We start from the raw sequence: 19,398 nt of genomic DNA, 5'->3' as shown, positions 1-19,398 counted from the left end.
TAAACCACTGAGAAAATTCTACCACAAACCCAGGTTAGACCCTTAACTGTACTGTAGAAAGCAGCTGGATTTAGAAAGTTCACTAATATTTTCCAACACCTAGAGATTAGAATACATGGCCAGAAAGCTGACAACTTGAGTCTTAGCCTGAATAATTTGCATTAAGGAAAAAGATAACATAACAGATGATCCTTAAGTGCTTGCTGGCTACCTGACTTAGCAAGACCTAAATCCTAAGAGTTAGATACTACTTCATTTCTGGACCCAAAGCTTACGTGGCTCCATCAAACAATGCACTGAAGGAGCAAAGGACCTGAGTGACTGGCCTTCATTATCACAAAATGTTTCCAAAGTAACTGGGCCTATTAATTACTTTGCTTTCTACATGACATACTATCCAAGAAAAACAGACAGTAACTAAAATGTTAATGGATACCAAATACTCAGTTTTAACATTTGAAAGAAAATTAATCATTCAAACATATGCCCTTAGTTTAGAAATCCCTACTCTTCTCGGTGAATGTTCTAAAACAATTACACAGTCTCAAAATTATGCAGCCTCTAAAACTAGCCAGGTATGGGGAGGATCCAATTAAAGAGCTCTACTAAAACCTGCTTGGAAAAAACCTACACTTGCCTCATTCTCATTCCAGCCAACACATATAAAGCATCTATTCTATCCTTAGGACAGTGCTGGGTACACTAGAAAATACAAGGAAACACAATGGACTCTGCTTGACCTTGAGAAACAACACTGCCTTGGGGATAAACAGAGTGAAAGGATGAGATGCTGTGTAGAGTGCTGGCTTTGCCACATGAATGTGAGCTCTAGCTTTTTCCAGTGGAAAAATGTGCTTACCATTATACCAGCTGTCCTATAGCAATTTGAAATTAACTGATAAAAGAGAATATATCTTGAAACTCTGAAAAGAATCATTCTATTTAAGCTAATATATAAGATATAATAATAAATCATATTCATGAGGCAACTAGAGAATAAAAGGAAACAAAGAAGTGTATGATGTATCATAACATGATGTAGAACTTCTCAAAGTTAATTCAACACAACTCTAATTCTGTGAGATATTTCTCAAAAAAAGAATCCCATGGCCAAGTAAGCACAGGAAGCCCAGGGATTAACGATTTGTCTATCACTGATTTGTCATTTGTCTATCACTGTCTATCACTGTCTATCACGAACAGTAGCTAACATTTAGTAAGTGTCAGTTACAGTGCTAAGTCTTTTCTATGAAACACCTCATTTAACTTCACAGTAACTTTATAAGATAGGTATTATTATCTCCATTTTACACATGGGGAAACTGAGGTAGAGGACGTTACGTAACTTTCCCAAGGTCACACAAGCTAGTTAGTGGCAGGTGCAGGGTTCAAACCCAGAGCCTCCACATTTAACCGCAACACGTACTGTTCTCTACTTCCCCGAAGTTTTCGAAATTTATTGTGAATCTACCAGAAGGGAATAGAACATGTGTGCTTCCTGATTTATTTTTGTGGAGAAACTTGTAGCACTCTGGGAAATGGAGCAATAACTAAAGTGCGTTCATTTCCTTTTCTTAAATTATTCTTCTTCCTAGGCTTGGGTTATACTTTAGTCTAGGGTATTTCCTTTATGATCTATTTCATCCAAACTAGTAATCAATAGATTACTAGTAATCTAGTAATCAAACTAGATCAATATCATAATAGTAGCACAGCAGGGGACTACACACAGAATCCACATTTGGTTTAAATATCTGGGCCCAGAAATTCATATTGTATAACTGAGGAGAACATCTAGACTTAAAGGATGAAAATGTGATCAACTATTAAATACTATATATTGCAGTTACACAATATCATATCCCTTGAAACTCACAACATCCCATCAAGCGGAGCAAATAAGACTGAAATATTAAACTTTTGCTTTACATTTATTATTCTTTATAAGAAAAAAATTAAATAGGCCCATTAGGCAGTTTTGCTACCAATGAGTGGATTTTCCAATATTTTCTTCATCTAGTTTATGTAGCATAAACTGTAATGTAATCATTTTTGTTTGAAAAATCACAGTTTTTATAGTCAACACCATTAAGGTAAACTTAATATAGGAGAAAGTCAATCATAACACACCAAACACTTAGTTTTATAGAGATTTCAGTAAAGTGGCTTTTCATTTCCTGATGATTATACAATTTCTTTGTGCTGCACTAAAAGCCAGGGATATAAGAACAACACAAACTGAAACCCAGACAGAAATGAAGACCAATGATCAATGATAAGTGGTTATTCAATGTGATATCTTCATGTCTCTCCCCTTAAGAATCACCTAGGCAATAAGTGAAATGTCTTCTTTTTTACAAGAAATCTATTACATAAAATAAAGTACTAAAATGATCATGATACTGCCACTAACCCTCTGTAAACAACCACTGTCAAAAACATACTAAGGGCTTCCCTGGTGGCGCAGTGGTTGAGAGTCCGCCTGCCGATGCAGGGGACACGGGTTCGTGACCCGGTCCGGGAGGATCCCACATGCCGCGGAGCGGCTGGGCCCGTGAGCCATGGCCGCTGAGCCTGCGCGTCCGGAGCCTGTGCTCCACAGCGGGAGAGGCCACAACAGTGAGAGGCCCGTGTACCACAAAAAAAACTCCAAAAAAAACACCATACTAAATCTTACAATACATACTGAGCATTAGCAATGGTAGCTAACTAAATGAATCCAGGATAAGTCGCTAATGTCACCGCAACATCCTAGCGAACTGAAGAACTCATGCTTAAGGACGTCCCCTTGGATACTGTGGCCCTAATAAAAAGAAAATGTCTAGCCATGCTTCTTAGCTAAAAACAACATAACCCAGGCGAATGGGGAGTTATTGTTGAATGGGTACAGGGTTTCAGATCTGCAAGCCAAAAAGAGTCCTGCAGATGGATGGTGGTGATGGTTACACAACAGTGTGAATGTACTTAATGCCACTGAACTGTAGACTTAAAAATGGTTGCGACTGTAATTTTTATGTTATATGTTTCTACCACAATCAAGAATTACAGTTAAAGAAAAACAACACTAACATAATTTTATGTTGTAATTTTTCCTTGCTGGATGGGCATATTATTTCCACTTCCCTGTATCCCCTCTCCCCCTTTTTTATGAACCTGTTTTAAGATAAAAGGTTAAAATTTTAATATCTAGGATATTATTTCTAATAAAAATTACCTGCTGGGGTTTGGTGGTCTTACGCTTTCTCCCTTCTAGAATAAACTAGGATAGTAAATTCACAATAGGTCTTCAATTAAAAAATAAAAACATGCTTGAGAATCAAACATTTGGTGAAACAACAAAAATAAGTAGGTTAGGAGTCTAAGGAAATGTTTTTGGATTCTATCCGACCAATAAAAGAAGTCAAAAGAGTTGCTAGACATCTTTTCTGTTTTATTACACCTGAACACCAGCATAAATGCATTAAGAAAAAGAAAGGTTGAGACTTTGAAAACCACTCCCTCCAGGGAACTCAAGTGAAGTAAAATTGGAGTGTACATGTTCCTTCTTATTTCTAAAGGTACCTGAACTCAAGAACCTTCAGGACAGGGTAAAAAGTCAAGTCAGATAAGAGTGAGGAAGAGAAGACTAGGACGAAGAGATGCTATTTATGCAGTACTGGGGGACTGCATGGGAAGGAATGCTAGTATGATCCACGGAAGGACAACAAGCTTTTTAGACACATGAGGCATCACACATTTTAAGGGCAAGACCCAAGGATTGTGAAAGAAATGTGTTATTATTTAATTCTCTGAATTATCATAGTGGAAGCACTTAACTTTCAGACCAACTATTCACCATAGTCAGTCATCTATAGGAAAAAACAATCCAAATATGTAAGCATACATTCTTAAAGGACTATGTTAAAGGACTTTAGGAGAAAGGACTCACATCCTGGCTCTATCTACAGAGAGGACTGAAGCCCTGGGTGGGGGACTGGATCAGATAACTTTGAAGGAGCTTCTAACCCTGAGAAATCTGATTCTATGCCAACACTGTATCTGTGTGGAGGATGTTCTGCAATTTTAGGATGTGATCTTTCGCATTCATGGGCAACAGGGCGATTTTGCAACAGGGCAATTTTTATCTGTATTCACGTCATTAGTAAGAACTTAAAATTCTAAGAAAATCAGTAACCAGTTAAACATAAATTAAATAATTTACAACTTTGAAAATATATATTAATATCAATAGTAAAACATCTAAGGTAAAAACACAATCATAATGTGATGCAGGGTTAGTGTATATACGGAAAACAGCTCTCTGGAGTAAAGCTTTATTACTCCCTCAGGGCTTTCTTGCAGAGTATGGATTTTTTAATTCCTAGTGGAATATTTTTCATACACCATTGCAGACTATTAAGTACCAGACATTACATCATGTAGTTTAAACTTTGCACTACTGCACGAGAAAGACTTCCCTGTTGAGAGAACTATTTTTTACGGTTAGCATTTTTTAATATGAAAATGAACACTTCTTTAGGGTAAGATCACTGCAATTGGAATTTGGGAGAACTGTATAACTTAACATATTCACCAATGTGTAGAAATTCTCTCAGGGAGTAGGGTGAGGAGAGAAGGAAACACAACAGGAAGAAGGCTTTTTAATAACTGAGTGTTGACACAGGGCAAAGCAATGGTATTTATAAGGTTTGTCTTCCACTGAGCAAAGCTGTACGTACACAGACAGGGGACTAGCATAGGGTGCTAGCAAGTTAAAAAAAATAAAAATAACGGTGTTAAAGAGCGAAGGAAAAAAATACATTAAACTTCAGGCCGGTTAAAGGTACACTTGCTAATGGTGGACTATTAAATGCTCACCCAGGAGAGATGCAGACTCAGAAATATTAAAAAGGCAATATAAATGCACTTTTCCAAGCAATTCCTGAGAAAATAGATTCCTTGCAGAATTTTGGAGTCAAATGTGGAAATAAAATCTAAGCACTGGTGGTCATTTAAAAATCTTTGCCATGGAGAACTTGGATACCCACATATGGCAAAAGTGGATAGAAAGTTTAAACAAAGTTGACTACTCACTTGTAGACTGTGCCTCCGTTGCCATGACCAAGAGTGTCTCGATACCGTATGTCTTGTTCATTCATCTCCACAAGAAAGAAAGGAAAACAAAAAGGGTGTCATGCTGTGGATGGAAATGTCAAGGAAAAGCAACTCTGGGCCATAAACAACAAGCAGTCTGGGTCATTTCAAGTTCAGCTGCAAGAACGAGAAGATCAATACAACATTTGCTGTCCAATTTATAAAAGACGATACCAAGGGACAAAGTGATGGAAAGTTTAATGACAATTTGTTTGCCTGGGTCATTTCATTAAAGTTTGATAAAAGGTGTCAAAATGGAATGATATAACATAGCTCAAAAGGGTCAGGTCAGAGATACTGATAAGAACACAGTCTCCAGCACTACATAACCACTGCCAAACAGCACTGCACATAACCAAAGTCAAACTTGGCAAGAAAACACACACACACACACACACACACTTCTAGTAATCCAATGCACAATTTGTAAATAAATCAGCCCCTGAAAACTCCTCAAGTGACCCTCTAATTAACATTAAACAAACTAACTGAATAATGTTAACGATTTTCCTAGAGTAGATATAGCCTTTTTTTACTTTTTTTTTTTTTTTTTTTTTTTTTTTTTTGCGGTACGCAGGCCTCTCCCTGTTGCGGCCTCTCCCGTTGCGGAGCACAGGCTCCGGACGTGCAGGCCCAGTGGCCACAGCTCACGGGCCCAGCCACTCCACGGCATGTGGGATCTTCCCGGACCGGGGCACGAACCCATGTCCCCTGCATCGGCAGGCAGACTCTCAACCACTGCGCCACCAGGGAAGCCCAATATAGCCTTTTTTTGAAAATGATAAATTAGTACACAGCAGTAGCTGGGTAGAAATCTTATGCTCATGGAAAAGTGCTAAATCAATGCACTTTAAAATGCACATATAGTCAAATATTATAATGCATAAAAGGAAAATACATAGGCATGTGATTCATATAAAGTCATTTTTGTAATTTATTATATAAAAGAGTATGTGCATTTTCCCAGGTTCTGTAAAACTATTATACCACAAATACTACTCTCATTTGAATCGTGAATAGAAGTGAACTATTTTAGTACCCCAAAAATAACGTTTTAGAGTTTGAAAGAACTCCCTAAATAATTATTTATCAAACGACTTTAAGACTAGTCAGATTCTATTTGAGGCATTCAGTAATTTTCTACACACTGGTCCAGTTGCTCAAAAATTAACTGCTAACTTTATTCACTAAATGGATTCAACAAAGGTGTTATTTTCCATATAGCTAAAGCTCAGGAAAAGCCATAGTAAGCCCTGAAAAAAATCAATTTCCAGGGAATTGCACTGCCTTGCATGGGCAGGAAATGGATGGAGTTTTTAATTCAATATCACCTGGAAAAAAATAGTTTGCTTTCAGACCATTATAGTAAAGCTTTAAATATTTTGCTCTACTCTGAACTTCCACCAATGGAATAAAGCAAGGTTCCATTTATCAAGGGAAATATTTTTGTCTGTACATTTCTGAGGCTGAAGCTTCAGAGAGCTGTGATAATTAGGAACATAGTGCAGATAACAGAAACAGCTTCCTTTCCAAGCCATTCTGCCAAACCCTAAAAGAATATTGACAGATTAATGTATAAAGGCCAATTCAGCACCCCATTTAATTGTAGTAAAACCTGACTGACTTAATTTGCAATTAGCTAGTTACTATATTTAGGGTCAGAGGCAAAATGACAGACAAGTCAGAAAAACTGGCAACAATTTTCCTATTTGAGGGGAATTCTGTGGCATGAAGAAAGAAAATCTCATTATTCTGGACCAAAAAACAAATTTTAAAACAGCATGAAGAAAAGTAGCACATCAAGTTGAGATACTAAATAAACTAGCAGAGTTGCTACTGGGTTTGATTTGATCAAAGGGTATAAGAGATACATATGTAAATAGCAGTATCTATTGGCAGGTACAAATAGGCTAATTCCTTGAAAACATTCCTCAAGGTAGTCCAAACATGACTCTAACAATCTAATTTGTACTATTAACTTGCTTAACAAGCTGAACCCTCATCACAGCCTGAAGTAAATTTCTAGGAGAAATTTTACTCACTCAACATCTACAAATTCTGAATTGGTGGCACTGAAATTTAAGGGTAAGCAGGATGTAGCTATAGGATCCAGGCTCTGGAGAGGTCACAACCTGTGATTACATTCCCTCCACCTCCACCACTCCAGGTAAAAGGACCAGTAGTTTCCTCTTAGAAAAATATAAACATAAGACTCATTGATATTATACATTCCAGTGATATACTGTGAGAGACCTAGGACTTCGGAGGGCGCTTGATTTTGTGGTATTTTGTTGGAGGCAGTAAATGCAAAGGGGCAGGTCTCTGAGCAGCTTCAACCACTATAATCCCAACACCACCGTCTTTTTAAACTTTAATACCCACTAGGTTGAAAAGAGAAGTGGAGCAGCCACCCATCCAGCACTCCAACCTAACCAGGAGTGGTAGATGTAAAATAAAAAAAAAAAGAGGCAGGGGATAAGCTGAACGCTGCAGAGAGATGGGGGATGATGTTGTGGGCGCTGTATGGGGCGTGGGGGGGGTGTGTGCACGCACACGCATGCGCACGCTAACACAATGTTTAGGCAAATTCAAGGGTGGAAATTTGGAATCCCTCAGATAATGAGAAAGATTTTAAGAGTCTCATAAAGATAAAAATGGTTTTAAAAAATAAGTTCTAGAACGTCACTCAAAAAGACAGTATCCATAAAAAATTGTTTCGACACTTTTAAAGTTTTATATAGACATTTGCCTGGCATGTAAGTTGATTGATAGATTATTCTATTTAAAAATATCAGGGGCGGGCTTCCCTGGCGGCGCAGTGGTTGAGAGTCCGCCTGCCGACGCAGGGGACTTATATATATATATATCAGATCTTTTTTTCTTTTGAATCTTCCAATTTTTATAGAGTATTCAAATATTATTCACGTTAAAAAAGTTTTAAAAAGGAAAACTATTAGAGTCACGCTTATAAACTGATCACAAACGAATTTTGAGAATTTTGTATATCTAATCAAAATGGATTACTTTATTGGATCTTAAATATAAAAAAATCATTAAAGGGATCAACAAGTAGCTAATAGCATTTCTGCCTTTTTAGTTTAGAGAGCATATTAATTCAACTTTTCAAAATGAAGCATAGGAATTGTACTCATTATGATACAAACGTGGGATTTATAAGCCTACAAAGTACAACATTTAAATATTTCAGTTGAGATCAAGTATCATAAAAATCACACACTTTTACAACATTTTAAACATATAACCCAATTCGTTTGGGTCATATAACTAGTAAATAGCAACTAGCCAAGGTGAGAACTCAGTCTTTCAGGTTACTCTGCTCAATGCTCTATCTTAGCAGTTGATCTCATGTGTAAGTACAGAGGGACATCCTCTCCATCAATGGTGCCTGGTCCATAGGAAGGAAAATAATCAAATGAAGGGCACTCAAAAGTTAAAAGCGACTGCATCAACTACGATATTTGCTTTTAAGAAGGGAAATCACATAGCTCTCTAGATAAAAAAGAGGTAAAAGAAAGTTTTTATTCAATAAAGATACCAAATAATTTTAAAATATAAATCAGTTTCCTTGTTTTGACTAAAAAAAAAAAGCAAATGAAAGGCAGAATAATAGATGTGAGGGAGAAGGGAGAAAAAACCCTGAGAGTTACAATGACGTGTCAACTCTGCCGCAACGGCAAATGACCTGGGAGAGATGATTGGCACTGGGCTCTGCTGCTGCTGCTGCTGCTGCTGAAAGAGAGGTGGGGGCTGTGAAAGAACGTGGACGTGACACCCCAGGGGGCGGAAAGGTTGTGTCTGTGCAGGGAGGGGAGGCGCCATGCAGTTTGGACTTACACAGTCTCATTCATCTATGCTTAGGTCTTCGTATGGGATCTGAGACGAACCATAAGAATCTAAGAGTTTTATGTACTGGTAATAGGACACTCTTTAAAGCTAACTTTACAGTCGAATACTATTTTTCTTCCTCCTCCTTTTTTTTTTTTCCTAAACACAGAAAAATTTTTAAAGGCATCTGAAGTTCTCAAAATAACAGCCAAACATGAAGCAGGATTAGAATTATTTCTAGTTTTGTGACTTCACAGTACATTTATACTTGATTTACCAGAAATAGAAAAATACTGTCAACCTCTCCTACAAATTATAAAAAACAAACAGACGAAAGACAACTTCAGAGATGCAAAGGTCAAAGTCATACATCCTTGGAGTGGCTGTACTTTTTTAATCCTTTAAATTGACCCACTGGGCCATTTCTAATCAGTTTCAAATCAAGGGCCAACGTTAAACAGATGATACTGCACTACAACTGAAGTGGGAAAAACACACCCAGAAAACACATCAGTGGTGCTGATTTATAGCTCTCAGTACAACTTGCCAAAAATACCTTATGATTTGTTTTTTTTTAAGCTGGAAAAAAGGAATCCTCTCTCACAAAGCAATTACAGAAGAACATCTCCATTCCAAAGACTAAATGTTAAACTTTTTTAAGTGTTTAATGTGATGTTAACGAAATTAATGGGGAAAATGAAATGGAATTCAATTATAGATCAGCAAAGAAAATATTCTTTGTTTATTGTCTGCCTGTGTTAAGAAGAATCAGTACCTATTGCTTATAAATCATTAAAATAAAAAAGCTCAATTAATCCTTATTTTATATGTAAAGGTCTGACAGAAACTAGTCCTATCACCAGACCTTTGCTTCACAAATCGAAGCAATAATAGTTTCAGAAAGCAGTCACACTCTATGAGCAGACAATTGGAGAGATTTAGTAAATCCCACTTTATAGAGCAGAGACTAATCGGAAAACACAAGCCAGTCAAATGTTTCTTATGAACTGTTGACACTATATCAATGCTGAATCAATTGGTGGCATTTACTCTGAGTGACAGAAAAGAAATAAATATTTATATCACATAACCTATATCAATGAACCCAGGCAGAAAGCTATTTCTAACCTGTCAATATTTGATTATCTTGAAGAATCATGTCCCTTTCTTTTAATGATTAATATGAATTCCTTATTAAATCTAAGTGGAGGCTAGTGGAAAGGCAAATCATTATTAATGCTTGAGAGCATAAACCACTAAAATAAAAAACTACGCTCAAGTGTTAAGGTATCGTTAAATGTGACTTACATCTTCCATATCAAGTGGTGTCAGTGTTCAGCCCACAAATTTATTGATGCCACACTGTGCACATTACCTCACTGCAATGCAATCTCACTCACTCTTTAGTTACCTGACAGCACCAAGGACTGAGGAATTAAGAGGAGGTATTTTGAAGACTTCCAAAGGTGGGAGTTCTTTGTTTTGTACTGTTCGTTTTCGTGAATAAAAGTAAACATAACAATGGCTAATCCTTAAAAGAAAGGAAATGCCATACTGTTTAATGTGGGATTATCACATTCCCAAGGGAAAGCAATAAACAATCTTTAAGTGTCAAAAATCATTGCCATGACAATCTTCCACCAAAGAGAATCTCCTAACCAAGACCACTAAGATATTTATGGTACTAGGTTCAGAACACTAGGAATATTTCAGAATGTTTATCTTTTGCCCTGGAAATAACTGTTTTTCATTTTTGAAAGAGGAATCTATGACAGGTTATTTTCCATTGCCTGGGTTGAACAAATGTAGTTAAAGCTTCTTAATTTATGTCAATTTTGAAATATATTTTCCCGCTGAAGAACACTAGTAACTCACACATAAATTACAGTTAGTAACTAGGATGCAAACATGTTGGAGATACATGAATATCGTAGGCTCAATATTTCAGCTTTTAGTCATGTTAACGCCAAGTGCTGGAGACATGTAAGAAATACACCTGCAGAACCATGTATGCTTCCCTCCGGTGGGGAGAAGAGGGAGAACAAGAGGACAATAATGGGCTTGGCAGTGACCAGGAGGAGAGAGGAGGGCAACCAGGTTTTGTTTCATGTTTCCGAAAACATGCAGGGCACTAGGGGAACATGTACGTGGACCTCAATCTAAACAAAACTTTGGCTGCTTAAAGTTAAAAGTACTATTAGATAAATATGAAATACGGGGACCATTAAGATTATACATACAACATACATACATATGTTGCATATACATACAACACCAGATTCTCCTTAGCCGTATATTGAATAGTTAAGGACTAGAATTCACACACTACAGATGATGATCAGGTGTCAAAACCAGATCAACTCACTTTTTCTAACTGTATTCAAGGGATTACAGGCTAAACAAGTAAGGCTTCCAGAAGTACCACCATACAGTCCTTGTTTTAAGGCATGCACATCTATTAGGCCACAAAGTTACAGGTGATATTAAAGGACAAGCATGAGGACCCAGCTTTGTCTTCTTGACATGCTCCACTACAAGTACCTGATTCATGAAATGCCAATGAGGATTGGAGAGGTCAGCATGTGAAAGCACTGAATAAGCATCTGAGATAATTAAGATTTCAGCCTTCGAAACATGGACGGGAAGTGAACAGCAGTTAAGAAAATCAATAAGAGTCTTTTATTTGCGGTGACACAGATGTCTCAGTCAATAGAGCCTAATAGGCAGGCTTGATCGCGATGGACAGGCGCCTGCCTCCAAGGCTATCAAAGGGCTTCCTCTATAACAAACATTAAAACGCATTTATGTTGCTATTGAAGAATCGAGGACCCTGCAGGTAGCTTAAAGGCACTATACTATTTCAGATGTGTCAATTTAATTGAATCAAAATGAGTGAGAAATAACTGGGCTGCAGGACTGTTTATCCCTCACTGGCTGGAGTAGGTCATTCTGCTTTAGACGACCAGTCAACTAGGCAAACTGAGGGCTCCTGAAGCCCAGGAATTTTAAATGCCAAAGGTCTGCTGTGACTCTGTTCCCCTAAAATGCCAGTGTTAGTTTCAGGACAAAAGAAGGAACTAAGGTGAGAAAGTAGCAGTTTCTCTTTTTCTCCCTAAAGATAAAGAGAGAAACAGTCACCTCAGGATGCAGGGCCATTTCAACAACCCCATGGGTTGACACACTTGCTCAGAACTGATTAACGTTTTTTTTGCACCGAGCTGGCAGCAGGGTGTGTGCATGGTACTTCAATCTGCTGGGAGTGAAGCCCATTAGCACAGTTTGAAAAACGTGCTGCAAATTGTTCTGCCAATCAAATTAAGCCGTGTAATTCATTTATGACAAGAAGAATTTTATAGATCCTTTATCTGCTTATTAAGTTTATGGATACAAAAACTAGACAGCACTAAGTTATTACTATAGTCTTAATATGTAATGACACCTACCTGGCCATTGGCTAGTATTTTTTTCAGTTCAGCAGAAGACTTCTTCAAGCTGAAAAGAAAAGACATAGTTTTTAATGGCAAGTTCATCAGCACCTTTGAACACCACTGAAAATTCCAGACTAAAACACACTTTTGTTTTAGGTGTAGACATAGACTACACTACTCTTTACATCCTTCTCCCTACATAAAATATTTTCTAAAGTAACTGGCCAAATGGCAAAGGTATCGATAAGGGACTGAAACCCCGTTAGTAATCTAAAGCAATAGAAAAGCCTACTATCATAATGAAGCTAGGCTATTGTATGGAGTATTTCAGAGACCTTTTTGCTATTAGTTCTGCTGCCTTTGAGTAGCCTTACAGTGGTTATTTTATGTGGACTCTGTCATCTGCTAAATACCAAGTACTTAACAATGCACTCTTAGAATGTTCACAGCAAACAAAGATTACAGAACTTCAAAAGATAAAATAATTTAAGTCCTGATTTTGTACTATAGCTAAGAGTTACAATTCAGCTTCCTGGGAAGTAAATGTATAATAGAAATAAATCCTGGCACTCACTAGCTGTGTGCTCTGGAACAAGATACTTATCCGCTCTGAACCTCAATTTCCCCTTTCTATAAACTGGGGGAAATATCAACATTATAGTGTAACCAAGAAAATTAAATATTACAAAAAGCCCTAGCACCTGTTTCTTGCACATAGTAAGTATTAAATCAATTTTAGCTGCCTTCTCTTTCCTTTCCTTTCCTGTAGGTATGAAACCCAGCTTCCATAGGTATGTAAGAAATATAGAAATCTTCTTCTCTGGACATTTATGACTATGTAAACATTTATGTGGAGGAGTTTAGGGAGAGCGGCCAAAAGATGCTGTGAAGTCCTTCTAGCTTTATAATGAGTTATACCTGTACACATCCACCCAGTTAGCAGAGTCGTGCATAAAATAATACCTCCTCCCATCAATGTTCTAATTTGAAATTTAAAGCTTGTTAACTCTATCCTAAATCTATCTATTCTAACCCTCTACCCATCTGCCAAATTAACTCTCTTCCCTTTGGCAGTTATCTATAGATACCTTTCTTCCCACCACCCCCTCTCCCAAGACTGGAAGCTCCCTGAGAACAGATACCACATCTTACTCACCTCTCTATATATTCCATTTCCTTCCCGCTCCCGAACCTAGCCCAATGACTTGGCACAAACTAAGTGTCTGATAAATGATAGTCATTATTCTGGTTGTTATTATATGGTAGTAACACACACACACACACACACACTCATTTGGTACCTTTAATAAGTTATATTTGAGAAAACCTCAGACTTCAAGTTTGACCACACTCACGATTCCAAGTTATAATTATTTTTCTTAATAAATACTTCTTAAACTTCTGCTACAGTCAAATGCAAACTATGGAGTCCTAGTCTCTACTTTCTCCAGATTTTATAAAACATGCCTTCAGCCAATGATTCTAAACTTTAATAACATCCTCCCAAGTCTAAGAATTCATGCACTCAAGTGGCAATTAAGAATACTGCAGAATGGGACTAAAGCTGAAATACATCCCCCCCAAAATAAACTGACTAAGATCAGTCCAGTTGAAAACAAAATATTAGCCTCTACCATTTCCTGAGTGATGACCATGTGCCACGCGCTGTGCTAAATGCTATTACTTAGTATCCTGATCTCATCCTCACAGTGACTATCCCGCTGTGGGTATACCCTGTGGGGGAAAGTTATTCCTGATACATAAAGAAAACTAAGGTACGAACCTTGTTCAAAGTCTGTCTGTCTTACACACATACTTTTTTTTCTGGAAAACATTTGGACCCTGATATTGCCATAAATGGTCCCAATTTAATATTTGCAATTATTATAAAAACAGAAATGACCAAACAATGCTCAGGCAATGTTTCTCCACAGATATTCCATTATGTCATGCAACTTGAAATAATAACATTTTGATTCATTGCATTTACAAAACACCTTTCATCCAAGAAACAAAATGTGATTCCTTAATACAACTTCATCAATCTTCTTAACACCAGAGGTAGATAGATGGAAAATTTAATCATCCTAATTTTACAGAAGGAGAAAGCCAGAATGTTTAGGAAAGGCCGTGCCTTGGCAGTGGGACGTGAATTCAGTAATTATGGTTTAGGAACACCATGTGGATTAGTAAGCTCAGTTTAATAAACATATCCACCTAAGGCAAAGACCAATTCATGCTTTGAGAGTAACAGAGGAAAAAACTGATTTTATTCATTATGTCAATATCTGGCTATGAACTTTGGTAAAAAATTATATTTATATATCCTGGCAATTTCTTTGTGCCCCAGTTTACTCAATGTTTTATTTTTATTTATTGGCTGCATTGGGTCTTCGTTGTTGCACACGTGCTCTCTCTAGTTGTGCCGAGCAGGGCTACTCTTCGTTGTGGTGCGTGGGCTTCTCATTGCAGTGGCTTCTCTTGTTGCAGACCACAGGCTCAGTAGTTGTGGCTCACGGGCTCTAGAGCGCAGGCGCAGTAGCTGTGGTGCACGGGCATAGTTGCTCCACGGCATGTGGGATCTTCCTGGACCAGGGCTCGAACCCGCGTCCCCTGCATTGGCAGGGGGATCTTTTTTTTTTTTTTAAACATCTTTATTGGAGTATAATTGCTTTACAATGGTGTGTTAGTTTCTGCTTTATAACAAAGTGAATCAGCTATACATATACACATATCCCCCATATCTCCTCCCTCTTGTGTCTCCCTCCCACCCTCCCTATCCCACACCTCAAGGTGGTCACAAAGCCCTGAGCTGATCTCCCTGTGCTATGCAGCTGCTTCCCACTAGCTACCTACTTTACATTTGGTAGTGTATATATGTCCATGCCACTCTCTCACTTCGCCCCAGCTTACCCTTCCCCCTCCCTGTGTCCTCAAGTCCATTCTCTACGTCTGCATCTTTATCCTGTCCTACCCTTAGGTTTTTCAGAAAAAAAAATTTATTTTTTTGATTCATATATATGGGTTAGCATACAGTATTTGTTTTTCTCTTTCTGACTTACTTCTCTCTGTATGACAGACTAAAGGTCCATCCACCTCACTACAAGTAACTCAATTTTGTTTCCTTTTATGGCTGGGTAATATTCCATTGTATATCTGTGCCACACCTTCTTTATCCATTCATCTGTCAATGGACACTAAGGTTGCTTCCATGTCCTGACTATTATAAATAGTGCTGTAATGAACATTGTGGTACATGATTCTTTTTGAATTATGGTTTTCTCAGGGTATATGCCCAGTAGTGGGATTGCTGGGTCATATGGTAGTTCTATTTTTAGTTTTTTAAGGAAGCTCCATACTGTTCTCCAGTGGCTGTATCAATTTACATTCCCACCAACAGTGCAAGAAGGTTCCCTCTTCTCCACACCCTTTCCAGCATTTACTGTTTGTAGATTTTTGGATGATGGCCATTCTGACTGGTATGAGGTGATACCTCATTGTAGCTTTGATTTGCATTTCTCTAATGATTAGTGATGTTGAGCATCCTTTCATGTGTTTGTTGACAATCTGTATATCTTCTTTGGAGAAATGTCTATTTAGGTCTTCTGCCTATTTTTGGATTGCGTTGTTTGTTTGTTGATATTGAGCTGCATGAGCTGCTTGTAAATTTTGGAGATTAATCCTTTGTCAGTTGCTTCGTTTGCAAATATTTTCTCCCATTCTAGGGTTGTCTTTTGGTCTTGTTTATGGTTTCCTTTCCTGTGCAAAGCTTTTAAGTTTCATTAGGTCCCATTTGTTTTTTGTTTTTGGTTTTGTTTTTTTTGCGGTACTTGGGCCTCTCACTGTTGTGGCTTCTCCTGTTGCGGAGCACAGGCTCTGGACGCGCAGGCTCAGCGGCCATGGCTCATGGGCCCAGCCACTCCACAGCACGCGGGATCTTTCCGGACCGGGGCACGAACCCATGTCCCATGCATCGGCAGGTGGACCCTCAACCACTGCGCCACCAGGGAAGCCCAGGTCCCATTTGTTTTTGTTTGTATTTCCATTTCTCTAGGAGGTGGGTCAAAAAGGATCTTGCTGTGATTTATGTCATGGAGTGTTCTTCCTATGTTTTCCTCTAAGAGTTTTATACTGTCTGGCCTTACATTTAGATCTTTAATCCATTTTGAGTTTATTTTTGTGTACGGTGTTAGGGAGCGTTTTAATTTCATTCTTTTACATGTAGCTGTCCAGTTTTCCCAGCACCACTTATTGAAGAAGCTGTCTTTTCTCCATTGTATATTCTTGCCTCCTTTATCAAAGATAAGGTGACCATATGTGCATGGGTTTATCTCTGGGCTTTCTATCCTGTTCCATTGATCTATATTTCTGTTTTTGTGCCAGTACCATACAGTCTTGATTACTGTAGCTCTGTAGTATAGTCTGAAGTCTGGTAGCCTGATTCCTGCAGCTCCATTTTTCTTTCTCAAGATTGCTTTGGCTATTCGGGGTCTTTTGTGTTTCCATACAAACTATGAAATTTTTTGTTCTAGTTCTATGAAAAATGCCATTGGTAGTTTGATAGGGATTGCACTTAATCTGTAGATTGCTTTGGGTACTAGAGTCATTTTCACAATGTTGATTCTTCCAATCCAAGAATGTGGTACATCTCTCCATCTGTTGTATCATCTTTAATTTCTTTCATCAGTGTCTTAGTTTTCTGCATATAGGTCTTTTTTCTCCTTAGGTAGGTTTATTCCTACCTATTTTATTCTTTTTGTTGCAATGGTAAACGGGAGTGTTTCCTTGATTTCTCTTTCAGATTTTTCATCACTAGTGTATAGGAATGCAAGAGATTTCTGTGCATTAATTTTGTATCCCGCTACTTTACCAAATTCATTGATTAGCTCTAGTCGTTTTCTGGTAGCATCTTTAGGATTTGGCAGGTGGATTCTTAACCACTACGCCACCAGGGAAGTCCCTCAATGTTTTATTTATCTGCATGGTCACAGTAACTTGAACTATCCAAAAATCACTTTTTAAAACACTTTAAAATTTTAACGTGATACAACTATAATCTGCGAATGACATTTAAAGGGGACACTGAGATACCCAAAGAAGAGTAAAAGGGTAAGGGGACCAGAAATAATGTTGTATCAGAAAAGCTGAATGAGTTTGGAGAATTTAATTCGGAGACAAGATTTAAAGGGAATATAAATTCATTTGTCCACTCATTTATTCAAGCATTACCGACTATCACCTATGTGCCAAGCATCCTGCTGGGAACTGAGGATTCAACAATGAATACATCTGAGTAGTATCCCATTTATATATGTACCATATCTTCTTTATCCATTCAAAACCGTAATGGAAAAAAATATATAAAAGAATATATGTATACATATATATATCTAACTGAATCACTTTGCTGTACAACAGAAATTAACCCATTGTAAATCAACTATACTTCAATAAAATAAACAATGAATATGCTACAGTCACTGCCCTCAAGGAGTACAGAATCTATTGGGGGACAGGGGTGATTATAATACAATGTGCTAACCACTACGGTAAAAGCAAGCACAGGGAGATATTGGGAATTCATAGAAGGAGTGCCTGGCGTAGACTGGGAGGTGGGCAATAATCAGGAACAGTTTTCAGAAGAAGATAACATCTTTGTTCATCAAAGATGACGAAGGTTAGCCGGAATGAAGGCAAAGAAGGGAATGGATCAAAAGAAGAAAGCAGGAAAGAGGCAGCAGTGGATGTGAAGGCCCAGTAGTGAGAGGAAATGTGATCCATTAAGGGGACCATGTATTCATCAGCAAAGCTGAACCATCAGCTGGAAGCGGGGAGTGGCAGGCTAGGGGGCTAGAGTGAGCAGAGGACCCACACATGGCAGGCCATGGTTCACCTGCTGTGGAGGGTACAGTTTGTCCTGAAGGTTGTGAGGAGCAGTAAAGGGGGGAATGATGGGTTCAGAACATGCACTAGCAAGATCACTCTGGCTGCAGTGTGGAGGAGGGACTGCAATGGGGCAACACGGGAGGTTATAGCAGTAATCTAGGGAGCCTGATCTACCTTTTCAACAACAGAGATGCTGACAAGTAGACAGACTCCACAGTGATTCAGAAGGTAGAACCTATAAATGTAGGGACTGACTGGATGTGGGGTTGAGGGAGACCCAGGAAGCAGTGAATGATGCCTGGTGGGTCCCCTGGAGTTAGCATCCGGGTGGACGTGGGAGAATTTACTGAGACAGGAAACCCAGGAGAAGAAGTATGTTTGGAGGGAAGATGACTAGTAGAGCTATTACCTAGAAGAGGGAACAGCCCTGTTCTGAGGGCTAAACTCAATCTTTACGAGTGGGTGCTAAAGAGACACAAATCTCAGCTCACAAAAAGAACGCTCTGAGACATAGCTACATGAACATGGAACGGGTGCTTCAGCCAATAAAGTGCATTCCTGCCACAGGGCTGTTCAGGAAGAGCCTGGATGACCATCTGGCAAGGAGTGGGGTGTCGTGCACCTAAGGAGAGCAGCATTAGATGGGGGCCTCTCCTTCTCATGCTTCACACCACAGGAAAGAGTCTTCTATAAACAATGAGCTGGCCATGGCCCTCTGTTGAAAGTCGTCTAACAGCTTGCCAGTACGCTGAGGGGAAAGCTCAAACACCAGGCCCCAGGAGCCAGCTCCTGTCACCTCCTTTTCTCCTATCACTCCTACTGTTCTCCCCACCTTTCCATTCCCTCCCCCAGCCCAGCACCCCTCCCTGGGCTCCAGCCTAACTGGCCTCCTTCTGAACACATGGAGCTCCTTTTCCACCCGAGGGCCTTCACTTACTCTCCCCACCCTCTGAAATGCCCTTCTCTGGCTCTTGATGTGGCTAGGTATTTCTCATCCTTCAGGCCGAAGTGGAATGCCACTCTCCCCTAGGCACCCCGTCCAAATCTAAACACAATCCTGCCCAGTGTTCTCTCACTTCAAAATCTGCTTGTTTCCTTCATAACA

The 19,398-nt window shown here is 38.7% G+C and overlaps 1 protein-coding gene across 5 annotated transcripts in view; it reads right to left on the bottom strand.

Moving 5' to 3' along the window:
• MAP2K5 (mitogen-activated protein kinase kinase 5) overlaps positions 1 to 19,398 on the bottom strand; it is a 270,206-nt gene that overhangs the window by 209,424 nt on the left and 41,384 nt on the right. For all 5 annotated transcript variants that reach the window (XM_024761657.1, XM_024761655.1, XM_024761656.1 and 2 more), the window contains 2 exons: positions 12,423 to 12,471; positions 5,074 to 5,138 (listed from right to left, as the gene is read on the bottom strand). In XM_024761657.1, the coding sequence (XP_024617425.1) occupies positions 5,074 to 5,138; positions 12,423 to 12,471 (114 nt within the window). The remainder of the gene's footprint in view (positions 1 to 5,073; positions 5,139 to 12,422; positions 12,472 to 19,398) is intronic.

Source organism: Neophocaena asiaeorientalis, unplaced genomic scaffold, assembly GCF_003031525.2.
Source record: "Neophocaena asiaeorientalis asiaeorientalis breed wild unplaced genomic scaffold, Neophocaena_asiaeorientalis_V1.1 scaffold465, whole genome shotgun sequence".
NCBI classification, from domain to species: domain Eukaryota; kingdom Metazoa; phylum Chordata; class Mammalia; order Artiodactyla; family Phocoenidae; genus Neophocaena; species Neophocaena asiaeorientalis.
Note: the sequence above shows the minus strand (reverse complement) of the source record. Positions and strands in the feature narration are given on the sequence as shown.